The sequence below is a fragment of the Fusarium musae genome, chromosome 7, assembly GCF_019915245.1.
Source record: "Fusarium musae strain F31 chromosome 7, whole genome shotgun sequence".
Taxonomy (NCBI): Eukaryota; Fungi; Ascomycota; class Sordariomycetes; order Hypocreales; family Nectriaceae; genus Fusarium; species Fusarium musae.
The window spans coordinates 2,601,920-2,625,655 of record NC_058393.1 but is presented as its reverse complement, the minus strand read 5'-3'; the positions used below and the strand labels follow the sequence as shown (position 1 = coordinate 2,625,655).

Below are 23,736 nucleotides of genomic sequence, written 5' to 3'. Positions count from 1 at the left end.
GGTTGTTGTTGTTATGTGAGATCAATACAGTAGCCTAAAGACTGTCTCAATCTCATGGCTTAGCTGAAATGACGGACTAGACCTGGCTGCAGTTAGTACAGAATGCAAGTCAACCTGTATGTGCGTGCGTGCGTGCGTGCGTGTGTGATATGATATGGTTAATCAAAAACCGCTGTGCTATACTCTGCAGTGCGATGTGATAGACGTACAGCCTATAGGGCCTCATCACTTTTTGCCTCCCATTGCTGCAGCTTACATGATATTCCATCAGTCATGCATATGCCTCATCTCCACACCGGAGAGGCGCAATTGCTGTACAGTATGTATGTATGTATGTATGTATGTATGTATGTATGTATGTATGTATGTATGTATGTATGTATGTATGTATGTATGTATGTATGTATGTATGTATGTATGTATGTATGTATGTATGTATGTATGTATGTATGTATGTATGTATGTATGTATGTATGTATGTATGTATGTATGCAATCGAGTCACAACAGAGCACACACACACGTAATGCAACTGGCGGAGCATCCATCGTATCGAGTAGATAGGCACATGTACATGTCTCGTTAGAGCATTATGCTTGTGACATGACATGACCAGAGTCAACTCAACTGAACTGGTTTGACTCGCCTTCAAGGATGATGCTTCCAGTGTTTGAATCGCACGGCAGCCGATATCTTTCCCCATGTGTCAGATGACGTGATGCTACTACTGAAACAAACGAGAGTTGGGATATCCTGGCTGTTAATTGAAAGAACCCGTACCCAAGCTGACTTGGAATTCCCATGAGAACTCTCAGCATCAAGAAAGGAAAAGATCCGAGTTGGGGTATCTAGCTTCTCTCTGCCTCCGTCTCCGTCTCCAACTGCCAAGAATTCGATACGACGCAATGCCATGGATGTGATGCAGGGAAATCCTCTTGCTTGAGGCCATTCCCACCTTTTCCCATGTTCCCCAGTTTATCAAACTCATGGGGAAATGTCACCTCATTTTCTCTTTGATCTGCTCGACTCTGGCCTCTCTGTCGATCCCTCTCCTCCACCATCAGAGTCACATCATATCATATTCCCTCAGTTCAGACTTCACATGCACAGGGTGGCACTGAGAAAGTGACACCTCCCCTGCATCCACACATCAATGCAGGAACCCGACCTGGCATGCACCAATGAGCTCAATATTTGCCTGTTAGTCCAACAATGTCTCATCTCTTATCCGAAAAAAACCGCGCTTGACGCGTACAGGCGCGGGATTCCTTTGAGATCATGATTCCTACACCGCAAAAGTCTGTCATGTCATGGCAGCAACTGCATCAAGACGAGACTTAGCGTGCATTGTCCAGCTGCGAGACCGTTGGATGTCTTGACAGTAGAACGGTCCGCGCGTCTCCTTGCGTGTTTGGCAAAGATACCCCACGTGGAGACACAACGGTCAGTCGCAAAAGGGAATAAATATGCGTACGGGCATGGTATAGCACAGAATCCTTGCACCTTGCTTGCCATTTTGCACATGGCCCTGGCGTTCTTACTTGTACAGTAGCGATGTAGCATTGAAGAGTTACACTGGCCGGTGCGCTGCTCCGTAGAACCTTGATCCTGGTGTTGATAATGGTGCTCAACAGTCCAGTGATTGTAAGGGAGTCGGTGACAGGTAAATGGATTGGATGATCATGACTGACACCTGCAGATCAATATAGAGTCATCGCCAATCGGTCCTGATGGTAATCGGAGTTGCGATCGTCGGATTGACCGACTCGAAAGCATTATTTTGTGTATGCCCTGTGACCATAAACATTTGGATTCGCGGTCATCGCAATATTGCAACCAAGGTACGCCCCTACTTCTCGTAGAATAGTCAGCAGTACTCCATACATCGTATGACACCAATTACATCGATCACACGCTGTGTCGTGCAATATAACTGTTCCTTGACCGTTCTTCTTTGAGTGCAACACCCCAAACCGACAAAGTTCGGACGTTGTATCCAATGCTCCAGGGTAGTTGTTAGTGAAGTGACAGCCATTCTCATTTGTCAATTGGAAAACAAATTCCGAGTATCACTGCGATATCGAAGACCGAAGCTCGGAAGACTTGTCCACGATAGCAATGATTCCGCTGTGAAGTGTGAACAGGATCAAGTATGTGGTGGAGAGCTTCTAAGGCTGTAAATTCAGGACTGATCGTGATGATCATCGTCAACGTGACAGCCCCAGATCCAAGACTCTTGCCGAGAGGACGAGGCCCAGTAGAGCGGTTAGACTAAAAGCCCAACTCGGGACTTTTTTTCACCTGAAAGTTACGGTATATCATATGAGAGGCTGTATAGAGCGACATCGTCTGGGGTTGGATCCACTTGGCGATGAGCATCGACCATAAAATCGATGCTATTGCCAATCTTGCCCCAAAGTTGCTGTGCGGGGAGTGCTTTGAAGACAATTGCTAAGCACGACGAGAGTCGATCATGCTGAGCTTTCATGAGTCGCAGAATCTCGGAACGTAGCTCGGGTAGCAACGTCTACGCCCGCCCGCCCGCTATACTACAGGTGTGTGCAGAGGCAGCCTCATAGTCTGCTCAGAAAGTTCCTCAAACGTTTTGTGAGCCTTCATGACTGGTCAACTAAGTTCACAATACTATCTCATTATGAACTGATGCCAGTCCTAAGGTGCCCGAGCCAAACTCGAAGGAGTTTGGCTTTCTGAGTGTAGCTTCCGAACAGCCCATCTCATTTCGGAAATTTTAGCAGGGAACTTTCAGGACCAGAGTTGCCTCTTTATTAGCCTTAGCGAACAACCTCCAACAGTCTGGATAGGATCGATGCGTTGCATACAGAGTATTCTGGTGTGTGTTGAGCCGGGAAGAATTCCGCTTTCTTCGTACGATACTCGTAGTTAATGTGGTTGTCGACTCTCAAACGCTGGCTGACTTTTCGCGTCTTTCCGATCAGTCACGCTACTGCCGGAACTCGAATGCGTCAACTATCCGAGCTGTCGACCACAACAATATGCCGGCCAAGCTCCGTAGGCGACATCGGCAGTTGATCAGACATCACTTTTCTCATCGCCTTTGATCTGGGTACAAGACCCGATCCAATCAAGCCTCTGCTGTATTCGTCCCGCGTATCATGCTCGGGTTGTGGGTATCTCTGTGATTGCATCGGAAGAGATCCTTGTGTGCTCGGACAGCAGATGGTACTGTTAAAAGCAAAATGGTTGATCTTGCGATATCACAGACAGAAGTCAAAGAAACGCTTGTGCTTTTGAGGCAGCTCGCACGGGACAATGAGCCGGCTGGGGGTTTCATGGGTATAAACTGATATCCGTGCGTCGTAAGGTTTCCAGCAACATCCAACACTCTTGCTATGAACATAGAGATTCTCATAAGCGTATATTATCCCAGCAAGTGGATCCATCCTCCACGAGGTGATAGCGTCAGGTCGGACCATGGAAATCCGGTGCTGTAGAGAGAGCATCAAGGCGTAGTTAACCGTTTGATCAGCCTCAAATCTTCCGCGAGGTAGACCTCATTTAGTGGCCCTAGGAACTTCTCCCCGGCCGTCCATGTCTCGGACTCAAATGGCACCAGGCGCGGTAATTCCAAAATGTCTTACAACTGCCAAGAGGACTCTACTGTACCAGGTTACTGGTCTCTATTCAGCATTAGTGCTCATGCCTGCTTCCTGATGGTGTGAGTAGATTGTGATAAAAATATCACAACCGAAAAATGCCGTGGTAGTTCCATTGCCAATGCGGGAGTCTTGTCAGTGAAGGCAGCCTTTGTCAACTGGCACGGCCCTCTTCTTCTTTGCTCGCTTCACAACTCTAAATCCAAGTTGCTCCCATCTCCATGTGTCGCCTCGTATCGATCAGATAGGTGCAGCGTAAAAGCTACATCTCTAGCGAGCTGACGAAAGCTATTTTGGTCAACATCGCAGCCTATTCGCGTGGCATTTTCCCAGTTCGATCTTGGTGACGATCACGATAGGACCCTAAAAGGGCAAAACTGGACATCGGATTGACGATCAAGCGCCACGGGCGGCGCCTCCAGTTTCAGGTACCATCATCAGATGCATCCAATGGGAGTGATTCCCGACTTTTAGATTGACAATTCCATCCTGGTGGCGCGCTACAGCATAAGCTAAGTTGCCGTCGAGGTGGTTAGAATAGCAAACTCGACAGATGCTGTTGCTCTTCCTCAATCACAGTGGCTTCCGTTCACCCCCAAATTTTGCAATTCCTTCCAAGATCAAAACCAAAGATGGGCCTGTTGGTGGGACATCAATCTGTTCTCATCTTGATGCCAACTAGATCTGTGTCGGCCGCCCCGGGTCTTAGCCTCCCGAATAACAAATCGTAGCATGGCGTTGGGTCTAGATTTTCAGCTTGAGCCTCTCAAATTCAGTTGACTTCGATCCTCCAAAACCTCTTCTGTCCGTTGCGGTTCAACGTTTCCGAACTAACGTACGTTTATTAGCAGACAATGCCACAAGCGAGCACACACTACTGCTTGTCAAACAAACTAAACAGCATGACGTATCCGTAGTTTTGTACAATTGCTTTTGCTGTCTCTTCACCGGAATGACTTTTTTTTCCCCTCTCAGGCTAATCCTCATGTGTAGGGTTGTGGGAACCATTTCAAAAGCTGTCTAATCTCTTCGTATGAATGAGAGGCGGGATGAAACAACCCGTAGCTGTTTGCCGTCTTTGAGTTATCTTGACAAACAGGACAACGTTTTGATTGATATGTCGATCAGTGTGAAAACGAATGATTAGCGCGAAGTTCCAAACATATTCCTTGTGTTGGGAGATGATTGTGCAGCTAGCTCAATTGGTGAACCGCAATTAGCAAACCTTCGTCCTTCCAGCAAAAGTAAATGCGGGAGGCAAACATTCAAACCACTAACCACACGGCCCTTTTCGTACCATGATTACAGCAGCCGTATAGCAATTGAGGTCCTCGGACTTCGGAGAGAGCGTGGTCCATTGGCCAACGCCGGGATCTCGTAGCGGGAAAATAAAAAGTCTACTGAGTAATCAGACAATTCGTGTTGCTCAGTTCCGCCAGGCCCGCAAGCAACCCTAGATCGTTGGTAGCAGACAGGGGCGTTTCTCACCGTTGCATTCGGACCCAGAAGTCCTCGATCTACTCCATTATACAGCATTTCCATCCAGGCGGGTGCTTCTTACTCCAAATGGCATATCTTTGCTGTTCCGGCGGTCCGGTTACTCAAGAAGCCGTGGGATTCAGACAGAGGGGAAATCGCACCGGTCGAAAAGTTTTCCCGTACCAGAAAGCTCCCAACTTGCAGCTTGCATATTCGACTCCAAAAGTGAGACACGGAATATGCATAAAGATGCAGCACTGTGGAACCCTTTTGCAGAAGTGCAGCAAGTTAGAGGCAAGAACTTTTTCGATCAAACTTTGTAGCAGAGGTTCATAGCTTGTGTCATTTGTACGGTGGCCATGCTGGGTCTGGAAGAAACGATCGTCCAAACCGGAAGTAAAATGTTCGTTACAATTTCATGTCTCAAAAGGAGCTCCATCAACGGAACAGCGCGGAGGCTGTTGACCGGGCATAGGTGATGATTGTCAAGTGGAGACGACGTCGACCAGACGGGCATCCTTGTATCCTGTGTGGCTTTCTTTGGGAAGCAAACTTGTCTTGACAACCTTCGTAGTACGTTCAACCAACCTGCCAACAAGCACCCCGGGGCAAACATAAGCGAGTTGGTGATGTGGATGAAGTTTGCCTCGGCTGGAAGCAGTTGATGGTGATAACGTGATCTCGGCCTGCTGCAAGGAGTCTGGAGATGCTGACGTTGAGGTGCAAGGTTGCGAGACACGGCCCCCGGCTGTTTAACTTTGTATTTCTAATATCGTGGCCAACTGCTTTGAATCCAGAATATGCACTTCGGGTTCGGGAGGAGCAGAGGCGTGAAGGTACTGTGATAATAGTCGACGCTCGTACAATAGATCGAGCTATCGAAGTTTGTGACCAGTATATGTTAAAGAGCTAATGGATTAGAGACCAGCCATAGACAAAGCAAGTTGTTGCGGGGTTTCGAGGTTCCCGACAGGCCGTGGGCATTTTCAGATATTCGACCATAGCAGTTGATCGTCTTATCAACTGGTGGCGCACAATTCATAAAGTTTCGATATGCGATGTGGGCGCCTCATACGAAGATCGTTTTATTCATCGTGGTAAATGTGAACAACTGTTTGCTATGGTTTCGGCATTGTGCCGAAGTGCCAAGTCGCCAACAGTTGAATAGTCACATAGTGTAACCTTTTAAAACGGGTGCCACTGCTTTGTATCAATACTGGTAGGTCATAACGGCTGTGACTGCGGGGTGTTGCTAAGAAAGGAGGATGGTTGATCCCTATGTAAGGGCGGATTGTATACTCCGTACCGTGAGAAGTACATTATATTGAAGGGGTGTTGATTGTGTCGTGTGTCCTTTGGGGGCCAACACGATGTGTAAGATTCTTTCTTGTGGGCGAACTTACGAAGGAAGAGAATGTAGCTCGCAAACCAAGACCATATTGGTAAGGTTACAGTCGGGAACGTCAGTGATTGATTAACGTGGGCGGCTGAGGCTAGAGGCAAGGCTGACATTAGATTGTTTGCAGTAGAGTAGCAATAGGGTTCAATGACGCCTGCAAATTAAAGACCTGAGTGAAATTGTATTGGTGGGAACACGAACGTTCATACTAAGCCGCGATTGACAGTGGTAAATCGTCCATTAATTAGCAATTGATCGCGTCGTTGCTGTAATCTGCAACCCAGCCGGTACAACAAGACGGATATGAACAGGGGTAAAGCCGTCGTTGGTACCGGGGAGGCTTCGCGGAAGCAGGGGTTGGGTACCAGGTGTCAGGGATCAAGGAACCCTCCCCCTGGCCTGGCAGTTCTGGCAGCTAGCGGTAGGTGGTCCCCTGACCGAATGTTCGAAAGGGGTTTGATGTCACTAGTAGCTGTATCTAGCGTGAAGATTGAGGGGCCCAAGGGCTTGGAGCTGAAGCGGCAGAGAATGAGCAGGAAACAGAGGCAAAAAAGCCATGAATGGGAACTGAGACCATGCGGTGACCTTGACCTTGACCTTGACCTTGGAGGTGATGCCAATGATCTTCCTTCGGCCCGTCGAACAATGGAGGCTTAGGGGATCAGGGTCGATTGATGATCTGTGCTGGGCTATTGGCCACGAGAGACAAAGTTTGAGGTTCTGTGCTGTGCAGTATTAGATAAACCAGTAGGCACAGATCGCCGGATGCCATCACCTCCAATGATGGATGAGACTTGTCGCTAGGTAACAATTTCCTAGGTGAGCCAAGTCAATTTACGAGAATTGAAGCTCTATCGAGCTCGACCGCAATAATAAAGTGAGGCATAGTCAGGAGCCAAGTGTCCGGTGCAAGCGCCTCCATGAGGTTCCTACTCCGTTAACTCAAATGACTGGTAGATTTGGTGACATCTCCAAAGAAGGTGCCAACTGGTAGTCATTGCGCTCCTCCCATTTGTCCTGGCCCAAAATGATTCCCAATTTGTCGATATCTAATCACCGGAGTTGGGCACACAATCTGGAGTCTCCCATCCACTCGTCATGGACCCTGCATTAGGCGATGAAGACTACTGTAGCTTTAGAGAGTTATCGCTCGCTAATAGTGTTGATGATGGCATCAATTCAGTAAAAACATAAACGTCAAACGCCACATCGTGTGGTTTTAACGGTTGTCCGCGGGGTTCCAGCCTTCCAGGACATCTAGAGCCATGGTTCGAAACGCCAGATCGGAGTTATTATTCTTCAATGGCGCCGCCCCAAGCGAAACCGATTCAATTGTCGAGCCCATACGCGTGAGCCTCTAAGCAGTATTGAAGTTTAACTTAAGTATCGAGCACAGCCATAGAAATTTCCGGTCTTCACTCAAATGAGCAATGCCACCCACTCTCGGAACTGCTCTGCATATTTCCTTGATTCCAAGCGAGAACCCTGTTTCTTTCCAGAAGATGATCAGCAGCTAGTGGATGACGAAAGCATTACAAGAAAACCCTCATTTAAAGAGCTGGGGGCAGATCGCGTTCGAGAGAGGTCAGCTTCGTGAGATGAAAGAACGCAGAGAGGGCGTCTAAGCTTAGCTCCAGCGTCACCGAACTCCTGGAAACACTTCCGCCTCTAGAAGGACAGAAGGAAAGGGGGCGCAACGTCTTTCAGCGCCCAGCGTTTACGCCATTGATCAACCACGAGAGCGCCGTCATGCCTAACTTTTGCGCCGAGTGACAGACTAATTTGGAGCCGGCTCTTTAGATGAAGCAATTGGCGCCAGCCTTGGTGGCATCTAGACGCTCGATGGCGTGGAAGCGCGGGCACGGGGTGTAAATGACGATCCAGCAAGATGGGGAAATTCGTCTTTTAGGGGAAACGTTATCTGGCCGTTTTGTTTGCTTGTGAATTCCGAGGTGATGTGACCGAGGTTAATACGGTAAGCTTCATTTGTTTTCACATTGTTTGCCGGTGAGAAATTCAATATTGCTGATCCTGTGGCAGTCTTTACGATCTATTGATTGTCTAGCATTGAGGCGACATCGGACACTGGTCAGAGCCTGCGGAGGCTGCATCCTGTCAGACGGAAGGATTGTGCGGTTTCGGTCATGTCATCGATGGTAAGCAGGGTCCCAGCTTGTTTGATCGACTTGGTCCATGCTGTGCGCAAGTTCATGAGGCGGGGAGTCGGTGACAGCAATAGCTTGCGGCTGAGTGGTCTCGTGGTGAGAGACGATATCATGGATGAAGAAAAAAAGGGGACTGATGAGCAGGTTCCACAAAATCTTGATCGAGCCCGCACGGCAATTGCTCGAGTCTCCATGATGTTCAAGGAATGGCATCGTCCCGGGTGGTTGACTCACACCATGCCCTGGACTGTCAGGCGGGAACTCATGATGGACAGTCATGGATGGCTTTGGCTTTGGCTTTGGCTTTGGCTTTGGCTTTGGCTTTGGTCAAGGCCATGGATAGTCATGGAGCGGCCGGACGGCAGACCGCATCGCATCGATCAATTCGTGGCTCCGTTGTGGTGCTGAAGCGAGACGCAGGAGAAAGCATTGGTTTGCCCATCTTGCATATCGTCTGCAGGCCCAAGGTCAGGAACGAAGAAGCTAGGGCATGACTAGTAAACGAGGCACCGACGAGTCTCTTCCTCTGTCTCGCTGATTTTTTTGTACTGCGGCGCCCTTTGCGCAACCATCTCAGCCATGAATTACCCCTTGTTGAGAGGGTTTCTAAGCCCGCTTTTGCTATCAGCTACCCGGCACTTCCACCATCAACACCACATTTTGTATCTCATGACAGCTGACAGTATCTACATATTAAATTATGTACAGATTAGGAAAATTGATAGGCCTAATCAAGTCCGGGGTGGTGGCGGAAGAGTTATTGATCATCATTCAATAGGCACAAAATGCATCTTGGTTGACCTACGAATATGTGATGGCTAAAAATACAGATCGCATGTGGCAACCAATCCGATAACTTGTCGCGCAAAGTGCAAGATGAAGCTAGAAATAGTTCATGTGATGAGACTTCCACCAAGCAGCCTGCCAGATTCAGTCGCATAAATTATACATTCATCTTTTCTGACACGATTTTCTGACTCGAAAAATGCTCGCTCAAAAAAGGGCCGCGGCGTGATGTGGGCATTCCGTTGTTTCTCCTCTCCTGCGAGGCCATCCATTTACGAGTATCCTAAAGTTCTGTGCATACATGCATGAAAGAGGAGAGGCGACGAGAGGAGATGTTGTGAGTGGGACTGAAAACCGTTGATCTCTGAAGTCTACTGGGAGTTTGGTAACGAGTTTATCGTATTTTTACTCTAGGGAATTTTATCGTGTGGTTTTTTGAAACCGCGTTTTCTAGCTGCTTTTGTACCTTTTGGGTCGTGCATATGATATGACACCTACCAGTATATACTTACGTAGGCACACACATTTTGAAAGTCCAGAGTGCTCTTGTGATTGAGTCTCCCTTTTTGCTGAGGGATGATTCAAGACAGAAACCCCAAGCTTGGCGATAATGACTCTGATGGTTTCCGTAGTGCGGCAAAGGGTCGCATCCTCCCACACAACGTCCCGTGTTTCTGTCTGTCCTTGAGAGCTTCACCCAACCCAAGTATGTACTGCCGGATACCTGGGCCTTAACTACCTTACTGTACCCAGACAACAGCCAGGGGATAAGAGCTTCTTCAGCCGGGAGGCCCCAGACCCCTGGGACCAGAAAGACTCCACTGAACTGCTAAGGTCGGGTTTTGGTGAGGTTAGGTCACCTTTGGTTAGGTCAGGTTAGGTTGAAGAGAAGAAGAGAGAGAGAGAGAGAGATAGAGAGAGAGCCCCGCTGAGACCGGGCACAATCCCTCCCGTGGACACTGCACTGAGCGCCACTCTTTTTTTTTCTTCTCTCTGACCTTGAGAGCCAGCCTCCCTGCTACCTTTTGGTTACCCCCTGGTCGTTTCACTGTAGAGAGAGAGAGGAACTTGGGGGCGTGGGGTTATCTTCCCGTGTACCTTGCCCTAGTCAATCACCCTCGCACTCAATCCAACAGTCAAGTTCAATTCAACTGTTGACCATGGATGGGAGTCCACTCCGCCCTCTACCCCCTGGAACTTGGAACTCCCACTTGGGACAGGCCAGGACCCCCTGGACTGGGAGAGAGAGACGGTTCCACCTCACTGACGAAAGACGTGGGTGTGTGGTGGCCACCAGGTAGAGCACAGAGCAACAGAGAGAGAGAGAGAGAGAACAAGACTCCCACCCGTCAAAATCGACTACTACCAGGGTCGTCGACTAACTCAAGTTAAGGTGATAATACCACGGCATTCCCCAGACCCCGACGTAGACGGTGTTCTTGTTCCTATCTCTTCCCCTCGACTCGACTCTACTCGACTTTATATCATTTACATTATTCCTCCTACTCAAATATCCTCTCCATCTCATTCATTGTTTTGCGTTAAGTGTGTGCGTGGGTTTGGTTTACGGTCTGGTCTATTTTTACTTTTACGACTTGCTTCTACTGCTCTTGGATCACCAACATCAGCAGCATCAACAACAACAACAACAACAGCACTCTACCACAACCAAAATAATTCGTCATCACCTAATCTGATACCTTCCTTGGACCGTTGAGCTCTCGAACGTTGCTGCTTCTCCACCCTTGTCGCTCAATCTCATCCGCAGCATTCCATCCAACGCGAACTCGACGAATGACCTGACTCACATCCAGTCAGCACAACCAGACAACGATATACCGACGACTAAGAACGATTAATTGCAATTGGTCAATTTGGATTGGAGTCATCACATTGACCTCATCACTCTGTGTTGACAAGCAAAGGTAAGCAAGAGGAAGAGCCAAGAAAAGAGAGTCGAAGGCGTCAGTGGCAGATTTGTTTGCAATTGTTCTACACACTCTATTCAACACAGCGCAGCACAACCCAACATCGTTCCATATTGTCTTATTTCTCCCCACAACCACGCAGGTACTGTACGTCGGCTGCAATGCACAGACGGGCTTGAGGCATACAGGCTATGCACATGGGCGGATCGTGCCGCAGACAGGCATGACAGGACTGGACCATACTGTACATGCAATGCACTATTCAGGCGAGACAAGTCACGAGGCGTTGTGTTGGGTCCAAGAGATGATTGTTGAATGACTTTGACATGGGATGATAAGAGCATGGGCAAAGCAATGCGCATCAAAGCAAAGCAAAGCTACGCTACGGAAAATATGGGCACCTCGCGAGAAACTGTTCAAGGTGGACGTTGAACGAGGCGGGTGTGCTTGCTTTTTTGGAGCCTGGGGGTTCACAGAGGAGCAACGTCTTTTTTTTACGCCCTGAAGCCCCCTCTAAAACGTCTTTTGCCAGGTACCTGGCGTGGCCGCTACAGCTACGCCTTGCAGAAGGTCCCCCCCTGCGATCCTGAGCATTCCAATTCCTCGACGAGTCCTCCATGGCCCCCTCCAACCCTCTTGACATCGTCTCCCTTCATTCCATCACATTTCCCACAAACAATCAATTGAATTCGCGACTTCTCGTCCCCAGGTGACTTGCTAACATTTCTCTTCTTTCCCAGCCAACCGAGTTCCCCTTCCTCCATTTCCTGTTGCTGGCTGTGGTGCAGTTCTATCGAGTTTGATCCCAACATCATCACCACCACCACTTACACCATCGTCGATATCGAGTTTTCGTTACTCCAGCTTCATCATCAGCCTGCACTGTTCTCTTGGATATTCAGACACGACTGCTTGTTAAGAGAGAAAGGGATAGAAGAGGACTGAACAGAAAGAGCCGGATCATTTCTTGGTTCGAGTGGTTGTATAAACCCACCGGCCGAACCGTTGGTCCCCCGATGATCTAAACGGCGACATCGATTGTCAACGGCAATCGCACGCAATGTTTAGCGACCAGCCTATGCGAGCCAGTCTCCAGGTGGCTCCCCTTGCCATTGCCAAATCACGAACTGAATCATCTGGAGATGCTTCATTGACCTCAGATAACGACAACACTCTCTACTCACAATCACAAATGACACCCCCCGCTACACCAAATGGCTCGCAGGAGGATCTCTCACCTTCACCCCAGTACATCCCTCCCCAAGTCTTCCACAACTTCCTGCGAGCCTTCTATCCTTTCAACCCCAGTTATGTTATGTCCGATTCGAGTGTGACATTACCTCTGAACGAGGGTGATGTGATTCTCGTGCACTCTATTCACACCAATGGATGGGCTGATGGCACATTACTTATCTCGGGCGCCCGAGGATGGTTGCCGACCAACTATTGCGAGGCTTACGAGCCTGATGACATGTGCAACCTTCTAAAAGCCCTCTTGAACTTTTGGGATCTGCTTCGAAGCACATCAGTCAATGATAAGGAGATCTTTGGCAACCAGGAGTTCATGAAGGGCATCATTGCTGGCGTTCGATTCCTATTGGTGAGTTATCCTTGGTTCACTTTGACAATTGACTTCTAACGGTACAAAGGAACGAACAAACTGTCTCAACCGAGAGTCTACCCATATTCAAAGGAACGATGCTCTGCGCAAGTGCCGCAAGTCTCTTCTCTCTGAACTATCGTCCTTAGTCAAGACAGCAAAGCGATTGCAAGAGACACAACGTCTCGAAATTGCTCCCGTTGAAGATGTGAATGATATCATCGATGAGATGATCCTCAAAGCCTTTAGAATTGTAACAAAGGGAGTTCGGTTTATGGATGTGCTCGAGGATGACCGTAGGGCACGTGCGCCTTCAGCTGTTACTGTTATGGATACAGTGCTCGAAGAATCATACGTGCCGCCAACACCACCCGCTGATCAGTCTTCCTTTGATGAACAAAGCCAACGCAGCACAAACATAAATGACACGGATTCCCAAGCTGCCGCCAGCATCGCTGCCTCTGAATCGAGCGAGACTACTCAAACATCAACATCCATCTTCAACAAGCGATTATCGTCACTCAGTGGTCGTACTGGCCCGAGCTCTCACAGGTTGTCCCAGGGAAGCCTTTCGCAAGCTCAAGCTCACCGCTTGTCGGCCACTATTTCGCACCGAGTGTCTCTTGCTGGCCCATCGTCAGTGTCAAGAGCCCATCATCTGGTTACTGAGCGCCTGAACCGCAGCCACGACACGTTCCTGTCCCATCTGGGCTCCTTCATCGGCCGCCTGCATCTGCAATCACAGTCGCGCCCCGAGCTCGCATCAGCGATCCGGCAGTCTGCGCTTTCAGGTGGAGAATTGCTGGCAGTAATTGACGGCGTCTATGACCACATCAACTCCAGCTCTGAGGCTCTTGCCCGAGCTCGATCCACCATGTTCGCCCGAATCCAAGATCTAGTCTTCTCTGCCCGCGATACCCTTGTCAGCGCTGCCTCTGAAGATGCCGATTTGATTATGCCCCATGACAACACAATGCTCCTCGCATCCGCTACGGGCTGCGTTAGGGCCGCTGGAGATTGCGTTGCCAAGGCAAAATCCGCTATCGAGCGCATTGGCGATTTTGAATTCGAGCTCGAGACTAGCAGCCTCGGAATTGATCTCAGCATTCTCGATATCGATACTGAGGAGCGAGCTAGGACCCCATCTGTTTCAGAGCACAATGACGCTGTCAGCGTTGCCGGCTCCAACCGAACCTCCAATTCATCTAACGGACATGCTCGTCGCCTCACTGTTGTCGCAATTGACAAGCCTCTTCCCGAGGTTCCCCAGGTGACCACACCTACTGATGAACAGACCGCTCACCCTTCACCCACCTCTTCACGACGCTCGTCAGTTGCTGATGACAACGTCTCCAGCGTTGCATCCTCCATTTCCTCCCTGCGACCTTCTCTTCCTCCCCTTCCCAAGCTTTCTACCACTCACCTTGCCAACGAGGAATACAGCCCTGTTGATAACAATGATAACGACTTCAACTCCTCTTCTCGGTTCGACAGTATGGTTGCTTCAAGCGCTGGCAGCAGTGCCACATACCTCAGCCGTGACTCCGAGGTCAGCATGGTTTCGCAGTCTTCCACTCGAGCTACCACTCCTGAGCAGAACCTTGCCCCTCAGAAGCAGCCTTCGCTGTCGAATTTGAGTAACGGTGGAAGCTCGGAGGACGTCGACGTCGAGTCAAGACTTATGGAGAAGACTTTTGCTCACGAGCTCATGTTCAACAAGGAGGGCCAAGTTACTGGCGGCTCTCTCCCCGCTCTTGTCGAGCGTCTCACAACCCACGAATCTACTCCTGATGCCATGTTTGTCTCTACCTTCTACCTCACCTTCCGCCTCTTCTGCACGCCGGTCCGACTGGCTGAAGCGCTTATTGAGCGATATGACTACGTTAACGACTCCCCCCATGTGGCTGGACCTGTCCGTTTGAGAGTATACAATGCTTTCAAGGGCTGGCTCGAGTCCCACTGGAGGGACGAGACCGATCGCGATGCTCTTGACCTGATCATGCCCTTTGCTGAACACAAGCTGGCGTCCTCTCTGCCTTCTGCTGGCCGACGTCTGTTTGAGCTTGCTCAGCGTGTCTCTGGCGAGGGTTCTCTGGTGCCCCGACTTGTCTCCTCAATGGGCAAGACCAACACCTCGATTGGTCAATACGTGCCCGCTGACACTCCTTTGCCCATTCCTGCCATCACCAAGGGCCAACTCAACCTTCTCTCTGCTTTCAAGATGGGTGCCGCCCAGCCAAGCATTCTTGACTTTGACCCCCTCGAGTTGGCTCGCCAACTGACCATCAAGCAAATGAACATCTTCTCTTCTATCCTTCCCGAGGAGCTTCTTGCTTCTCAGTGGATGAAGAATGGTGGCGTCGCCGCTCCTAATGTCAAGGCCATGTCCTCTCTCTCAACTGATCTTTCCAACCTCGTCGCTGAGACTATTCTCCAGCAGCAGGAGGTCAAGAAGCGTGCTCAGGTCATCAAGCAATGGATCAAGATTGCTCACCAGTGCCTTGAGCTCCACAATTATGACGGTCTTATGGCTATCATCTGCAGTCTCAACAGCAGCACTATCAGTCGTCTTCGAAAGACTTGGGATGCCATCTCCACTAAGCGCAAGGACATGCTCCAGAACCTTCAGGATCTGGTCGAGCCCTCTCAGAACAACAAGGTCTTGCGAACAAGACTCCACGACCATGTTCCTCCCTGCCTACCATTCCTCGGCATGTACTTGACCGACTTGACATTTGTCGACATTGGCAACCCTGCCACCAAGCAAATGTGCCTGGGTCCCGAGTCTGAGGAGGATGGCAATGGTGGCATCACTGTTGTCAACTTTGACAAGCACACCCGCACTGCCAAGATCATTGGAGAACTCCAACGGTTCCAGATTCCCTACAGACTTACCGAGGTACCTGATTTGCAGGACTGGATGTCCTCTCAGATCAGCCATCTCCGCAGTGAGGAGGGCAATGTCCAAGTCACATACTACCGCAAGAGTCTCCTCCTTGAGCCTCGTGAGACTGCCAGCCGACCTCCAGTGGACTCTTCCGCTGCCTCCATCGGTGGCGTTGGAGGTGGCCGCCCTGACCTCTTCAGCTGGATCTCCCGCGATCGGGGCACCTCGACACCAACTCCTACCCAGATATAAGATTTTGCTCATCGCATCAGATCCCTACCGGACTGAACAGCAATTTACCTTCACCATTATCACACGCACATATTACCTCACACCAGTAACTACTTCCTCTTTGATACCCCCCATTTTTGTTTGAACTTCTTTCAGCAGATGGGAAACATCGTCATGTTCCTTATGACCTCTATATCCATCAGCACAACGGCGTTATTTACATTTGGGTCTGATAATTTATGTTTTACGGTTTTCAACTCGATTCCCATAGGTGGAACTTGTTCAAGGATCTTATCACGAAGCGTGAGCGCTGGGTCCTTTGAGGTTCGACACTCACATCAGAGATCGTCGACCTCCCTCCAAATTTCAGGGTACAGCTCATCCCGCATTTTTACATTCTACTTTCTCACATTCATTCTCTTCCTGGTTTTTGCATCCCTGTATTATCTCTTCAGGCGAAGATGGGGCAGGGCGGTGGAAAAAGGAAAAATAACCTCTGGGCACGGGTGCATTCGAAAACGGCTTGCAAACGATTCATGGGTGCCTGGGTTGTTTATATTTTTTTCCTGTTCTTGGGTTTCTTTTTAATGTATTCTCAAACGCTGCCGGCGCGAAAACGAGCGTATCTGATTCTTACTGTATGAAAAAGAGACGGCAAGCCTGTCGTATCATGTTTGTTATTCATCATTGAACTTCTGGGAAAGGAGTCTGGTGAATCAAGGACTGGACAGGCAGGACAGGTGACGGAAAAGAAAGACAAAACGAATGTATTCTGCAATAGAATAGGAAGAGCAAAAAGAAGAATTAGGATCTATCGTCCTTGAAATCTGTTTCCCTCTGCCACTACGATGTGATGTGTCTACCAAGTTGAGGTGACGACTCTAAGCCTACTGCATGGTCGTGACTTTCAGCATAATGGCAGAGCCATAATCATATGTAAGAACGGAAATGAAGAGAAAAAACCCCCCCGAGGGCATATGTGATGTAAACGTAAATCTTCATTGAACCGCTTCATGCAATGTAATACGTCAAGCAATAACCCAGTCCATAGGTAGTATGAGCCATCCAGCTCCCCAATGTATATATATACATGCTGAACGCCGATATATCATTAAATTATTAAGTATTCTTATAAATAGTAGGCCCATTCGTCTCTCTCCCTTTCCTACGCCTCTGTGAGGGCAATCTTCTTATCTGTAGGTGCGACAATGACGTCCTCGATCTTCTCGTCGCTGAACTTAAGATCCTCTTCGATTGAGACGGAGTCCTGGATCTTCATGAAGATGACAGGGGCGGCGATGACGAGCGAAGCACCGAGGCAGGCCCATGTAGCGGCGAAAATGGTGTCGAATGGCTTGCCGAGGCCGTCGAGACGCCAGAAGATGGCTGCACCGGCGGATTGGATACCCTTGTAGAAACCTGGTTTGAAAAGTTAGTGCTCTGGTATGGACACATATGAGAAGGATGATTAGGACTTGCCAGCAAAGTTTGCTGTCTTGCGGCCAGAGTTGGAGAGAGCACCCATGTACCAGTAGATGCAAGTCTGCCAAGCAGCATCGAAGAAGCCGTAGAAGAAGTAGAGGAACATGGGAGCAAGGAACTTGTGAGCACCATCGTCCCAGTCAATCTTGTCATCCTCGTTGGCAGGGTTCATGGCGATCTCGCGAGGTCGCTGATCCTTCTGCCAGGCATAGCCACCACCCCAGATAGCAAAGGTCAGAACAAAGAGGACAACCAGAGAGATCTTTGCTCGGACACTGCGACGGACGCTAGAGGCGTCAAGGGCGTATCCAACAATAAGGGCGCCAAAGATCTGAGCGAGCCAGTAGAGCAAGTTGTTGAGAGCGCGAGTGCGGACGTTGAACTGAGCGAGGTTCATGTTGACGTTTTGGTAAGTGTAGAAGATGTTTGAGGAGAAGAACATGGGGAAGAGGAGGACGACCCAGGGGGCGTGGGAGAGTGTTTCCCAGAGACCCTTGATTTCGGTGCTCCATGAGGGGTTCTTCATGACGATGACCTTGGTGTTGTCCTCACGAACGATCTTGTCGGCGTCGCAGATCATGAGGGCGAGGATGGCGCCGATGGCCATGAGAGCGATGAAAGCGGCGTACGTGCCATCGGAGACGGGGCCAGCTTTCTTGTTGATGTTTTGAGCAAGGGGGATCTAAGATATGTTAGTGACTACAAAGCTTCAAGCTAGGGTCCAAGAGGTACTCACAAGAGAACCGATGACAGCACCCATGTTGAAAATGACCCAGAACCAAGAGATATATCGTCCCTTGCTCTTCTCAGGAGGATAAGACATCATGATAGATCCCTGAGCAGCCCACAAGAGTCCAGCGCAGAGACCCAAGAGAGCACCAGCAAAGACGACAAAGGGCATGTTCTGAGTATGCGAATAGCACAAGAACGAAGCAGCATAGACACAATATCCCAAACCTCCGATGGACAGAGTCAGACGAAGGCCAAGTCTGTTTGCGAAAGTACCAGCGAAGAAACCAATGACGGCAAAGGTGCTGTAGAGAGCCGTATTGGCGTGATCCTGGGCTTCATTGGAGACTTGGCCGCCACCTCCGAGGCCAGTCAAGGCATTGAACATGCCGGGACACAAGAAGCAGACGATGGAGACCATGAGGAGTTGGACCTTGGGCGAGGCGTACCAGAGGTCAACGCCAGCGATGCGAACGGTCTTGTACATCCATCCTTTGGGGTGGAAGCCTGGTGTATCTGAGTCTGCAGATTCTGAAGCCGCTTGGGCGATGGGGTTTTCCTTTTCGTGAGTAGACATGTTGTTTGGTGATGAGGGTCAATGCCCTGTACAAGACAATTGATATGCTTCTCTAGACAATTGAAGACCAGAAGATGAATGAATGAGATCCAAGAAGCCCAGATAAACCCCGGATGCAGCAGAATTAAAGTAGTCGCGAGAAAAAGATGGAGAGATCCAGGCACGCGACGTACTCTATCGTGAGGGGAGGGTGCCCCCAAAAATAAACTAGACCCGACCCCTGCCCGTCCTTGATAGTTACAATTGGGGAACTGTGTGTATCACGAGAAGGCGAAGAGAGAGAAAAGAAGGAGAATGGATTGTCAGGGGTCTCGTCGAGTGGTGAGAGTGGATGAGATGGGATGGGATGGCTGATGGATTGGATGGATGGAAGATGGGGGATGGTGAGGGTGGTGCGGGTTAGTTACAGGGGGGGTTAATGGGGAGATGCAACAATGGATGGAGGGTGTTGATTCGCTTACAGTGGGTGAGGTGGCGTATTTTTCCATTATTATCGACGTATCGGTCTAGGCCGACCATGACAGTTTATTACAGACATTGATTTATGAAGATATCGTCAGATATTAAATAAACAATTGAGAGATTGATATCAAGAGTTGAGGCTCTGCAAAAAGGCCAATTCCGTTACCCTTGACAGAGGCTTAGTTAACTGCTTTGAACCGCCAAGTCTGGAGACTCGTATCATCTCAACCACCACAGAAACTCGATTCAGAAATGTCTCCCAAAACGTCCACGGTATTCCCCAGATTCACAAGATCAAAAGCCATCGTCTCCATGGGGTAGCATTTTCTCAAACATGAGAGGCTATCAAAGCTCGAGCGGCGTACCCTAACGGTAACGTTCGTGGATGTCACAGATGCCCGCATTGGTAACGTTCTACCCAAACTTTAGCTTCGTGAAAACAATTGTGGATTCGATTTGCCAGGCTGAGATGAGACTGGCTGATTTGGGGCTACTGAGGTCATAATCTGCAAGTTGAACTTGGTGATATCTTTCTTGGCGATAGTAACATTTACATTTCATTGTAGATTCCATGGTTGCTTTTCTGATGCCGTTGCAAGACATGGAAGCCGTTGGGCATTTAGTTGTCTCCCACCAAACCCCAGATCAATTTAGGGTCTTCTAGGGGAAAGGCCCGACTGCCAAGCTCCGTGATTGGTTACACAACACCGAATCTCCAGACTTCACAGCCCGTAACCAGTTGAACGGTTCACCAATAACCAAGCGTTTCAAGTCACAACACCCAAGATATACATAGAAATACCAATACGAAGATGCATGTCTCATTACGAAAATTGTCATCTTGCCATCTTGTTTTTAGAAATATGTCACTGGCCCCCGGCAATGCCTTGTCCCTCTCGTAACATCCCATAATTAACTCACTCGTCACGATAACCCCAAGTCTTTCTTACTGTAGCTATCTCCCCCAAGCTCTGACCATGAGGTGAGAGAGGTCCAATTAATTTATATCCGCATGTAACGTTTCGCCCAGACTGCGGATACCACGATATCTCATGTTCCACGGCCTGCCTGATTTGACACTCGTAGATTTAAACTACGTTTCACTTCAGCCGCATTTGTTGGGGTTGCTGTGTTCATTCTGAGCAGGTAAACCGAGATAAAGCGATCCACTGATTGATTGATTACCTGGTTACAATGAGTTGGGGTTGGAGATATCGGAATGGAGTCTTGGTCTTGGCCTTACTGCATCGTGATAGCGATAGTATGTAACTGATATGCATGTTACGTTGTTGAGATAAACAACTGTCATTGATCTGGTTGCAACTCTGTTTAGCGAGCCTGCATATAACAATCGCTTCTGATGCATGGGTCATGATTGACGATCCGTGTCCTCGGTACCATGACTTGTTGCAATTAAATGGTATCCACGGCACGGATACTTTGGTGTAGTTCTATTGCATGGGTTTGTGTATAAAAGTTCCCGCCCCCATTTTGTGTTCTTGTGTAGAATGGAAGGAGAGCTATTGGGTAGGGTTGTTTTGACATGCAAGGTACTGCTCTGACGATGGCAGCTAAATAAAGTGTGTATGATGATTTATAACAAATGCCGGTGCTTGGCACCATTCGGTGGCATCCATGCCAGCTTATGAATCCGGTGTAAGCAAAATCTCCAATAGAAAATCGATTAATCAAGCCACAGTTTATGCCCATTGTCCGTAAACCTAACCAGAGAACTCCATACCTGTCCTAGGATATTTAGTTTGAATTATCTGACTGGTTGTCAGACTTACAAACCTTGATGGCCTTTCTTTGTCGCGAGGATCAACATGACAACCCTGGTATTGGAGCTTCACGTAATACTACATATGTGCTCTCTGGACAACTCTTTCTAAACAGAATAAACTTAGATTATGCAAATAAATTGCTGAAACTAAAAAAGACCATTATGATATCTTTACAATGCCATTATTTGTCACAACTCCAATGATCCTCCTTTGTTGAATCTGGCCATTAACATCACGTGAGCCTGACAAATTCTCACACTCTGATTCGCTCGGACAAGATCGGGGAGCCATTCTGACGTACAAGCGGTTTCCGGCAACGAACGCTTTAGCACCGAGGAGCCGGGCTTTGAAATCATAAGCCTCCACTATCCATCCACTAAACCTTTGCCTCTCTCGATACCAATCCTCAACCTCAACATCACCACCACATGCGCCCACAATGTTTGCCTCGAGATCGATAACGAGAATCGCCCTGCGACGAGGATGCCCTCTGAGGCAATTCTCAACCTCGAGACCTCTCGCTGTGTCCTACCACTCATACACCCTCCCAACACATACCTCGACGCCTCCGAGAAACGACGACACTCCTGAAACTTCAATAACACAACCTGATCCTCTCCCCAAAGTCCACGAGACACGACCTCCTCCTCAACAACCGCAGCATCCTCAACCGCCTAAGCAACAAGAACCCGCGCCAACACAAAATGCTACTCCCGTCACATCGGCATCAGCTCCGAAGCTCAGCGAAACAGAAGCTCAGAAGCCAAAGGCAGTTAGACCACGACCCAAGCTACGACCGCGCAAGGCCGCTATGAACTTGACGCCCTCTGCGGTGGAGCAATTACGAGAATTGCTTGACCAACCGGAACCGAAGCTCATCAAGGTCGGAGTACGGAACCGAGGATGCAGTGGCTTGGCCTATCATCTTGAATACGTTGATAAGCCGGGTGCTTTTGACGAGACTGTTGAGCAGGATGGCGTCAAGGTCTTGATTGACAGCAAGGCGCTGTTTAGTATCATTGGGAGTGAGATGGATTATGTTGAGGACAAGCTTAACCAGCGGTTTGTCTTTAAGAACCCAAACATCAGTAAGTTACCACAACAATCACAGATCGTCATCACACTAACAGACATCTCAGAGGAGGAATGTGGCTGCGGAGAGTCCTTCATGGTCTAGAATGAAAACCACCGTCTGGCCATCGCACCAGTACATACGAAAACAAAACAGAACACCACTCACGAGACGACGTCATTCATGCTTGAACGACAGGAATGTTTTAAGAACCCATCCCGTCGTCTCAACATGAGACACGAGAGTCCGAAAATGATCAAAGTTCAGCGAGAAACAGCATGCATAGAAGCATTTGCGAGTCGCATCTTGTAAAAAACCAAAAACAGGAACTGTCGGGGGCAGGCATGGTAAACCCGTAACTAGGATCGGCATAATCATTGGCGTTGGGTTAGATTGGAGACATCACCTCCCTCTGTTTGAGAAAAACATTATACATTCATACATACATATACCAGCGTGCCGCTTTCTGGTACAGAAATGAGGAGACATGGAATAATGAGATGGTCACAACCAAAGGGATCTTTTGTAGATCGACATGGCGAACTTGTGTAAATAGTATCATAGGTTACAACTGCTGTCTCGCCGTCCTTTGCCCCCTGTTCTGCCCTCTGTTATCGTGCCATGTTCTTGAGCAATGTCATTCAGTAAGCAAAGACTTGCGATGCGTGAGGAAGCAGCTCGCGAATGGTTGGTACACTGATACGGAGCAGAAGGGTTAGGCATAATGTCAAATAAATTGGGAGAGATTCAGCTGTTCTCAATGAATGACGCTCAAATCCAACTGGAATAAAGAGGAGAAGCTAGAAGAAGAGCTTTGGCCAACGATATTTGGTATATATGCCGATGTGTTTTGCTTGCTTACAACAATCACATTCGTCAAGATGGCCGAGTGGTCTAAGGCGCTGCACTCAAGACGTTGTCTTATCCGGTTAACTGGGTTCTTGCAGTATCGAAAGATTCTTGGGTTCGAATCCCAATCTTGACAATCTACTTTTTGACTTTTCGTGATTATGATTTCTTTTAGCTATTTTATGTGGATAGATGATGCCGTGTGATTTATTAGTTTTGCATCCCATGACTGCGTTTTACTGTAAGCTGCGTATGGAGCTTGTGTAAGTCAAGAAACTGACTTTAAGCTACATCTTGAAGGTTACTATGTCTATGCCGATACGGGCTACTGACGAAGGGATACTTTCCTTCCAGAAGTACTCGCCATCCCATATTATCTTGCATGTTACACGCACGCAAGCCAGTCATGTGTATAGCATTGACCAGTATGGCTGCTCGTTGATGTTAGTCACATGACTTCGCGATATGTGTTGCTCTAGATGTTGGCGTCGATCACGCCCTTTGATGTGACGCATCTTTAATGACCGTGATTTAAAACGTGACTCTTCCGTTTACTCCTTGAATTCATATCAACATTACGAGCCATCACATAGCCAGTGCCCATAACTTGGATATTCCCCTTACATATAGTTCAGCGCACTTCACTATTGTACCACATCTGCTGGACAAAGC

The 23,736-nt window shown here is 48.7% G+C and overlaps 3 protein-coding genes and 1 non-coding gene across 4 annotated transcripts; 3 read left to right on the top strand and 1 right to left on the bottom strand.

Annotated features, from left to right (window-relative positions):
• Window positions 1-12,451: 12,451 nt before the first annotated feature.
• On the top strand, window positions 12,452-16,130 carry J7337_009965 (uncharacterized protein; the record flags this gene model as incomplete). Its single annotated transcript, XM_044827557.1, has 2 exons — window positions 12,452-12,991; window positions 13,041-16,130. The coding sequence occupies 2 exons, from the start codon at window positions 12,452-12,454 to the stop codon at window positions 16,128-16,130; spliced, it is 3,630 nt and encodes a 1,209-aa protein (XP_044678151.1).
• A 1,144-nt stretch (window positions 16,131-17,274) lies between these two features.
• J7337_009964 (uncharacterized protein) lies at window positions 17,275-18,897 on the bottom strand (the record flags this gene model as incomplete). The annotated part of the gene is made up of 3 exons (XM_044827556.1): window positions 17,275-17,528; window positions 17,631-18,273; window positions 18,328-18,897. The coding sequence occupies 3 exons, from the start codon at window positions 18,895-18,897 to the stop codon at window positions 17,275-17,277; spliced, it is 1,467 nt and encodes a 488-aa protein (XP_044678150.1).
• A 2,685-nt stretch (window positions 18,898-21,582) lies between these two features.
• Window positions 21,583-22,320, top strand: J7337_009963 (uncharacterized protein; the record flags this gene model as incomplete). Its single annotated transcript, XM_044827555.1, has 1 exon — window positions 21,583-22,320. One exon carries the CDS (start codon window positions 21,583-21,585, stop codon window positions 22,318-22,320), a length of 738 nt encoding a protein of 245 aa, XP_044678149.1.
• Window positions 22,321-23,090: 770 nt separating this feature from the next.
• On the top strand, window positions 23,091-23,200 carry J7337_009962. The gene has a single exon. It is a non-coding gene; the product is annotated as a tRNA-Leu (tRNA).
• The last annotated feature ends 536 nt before the right edge of the window (window positions 23,201-23,736 follow it).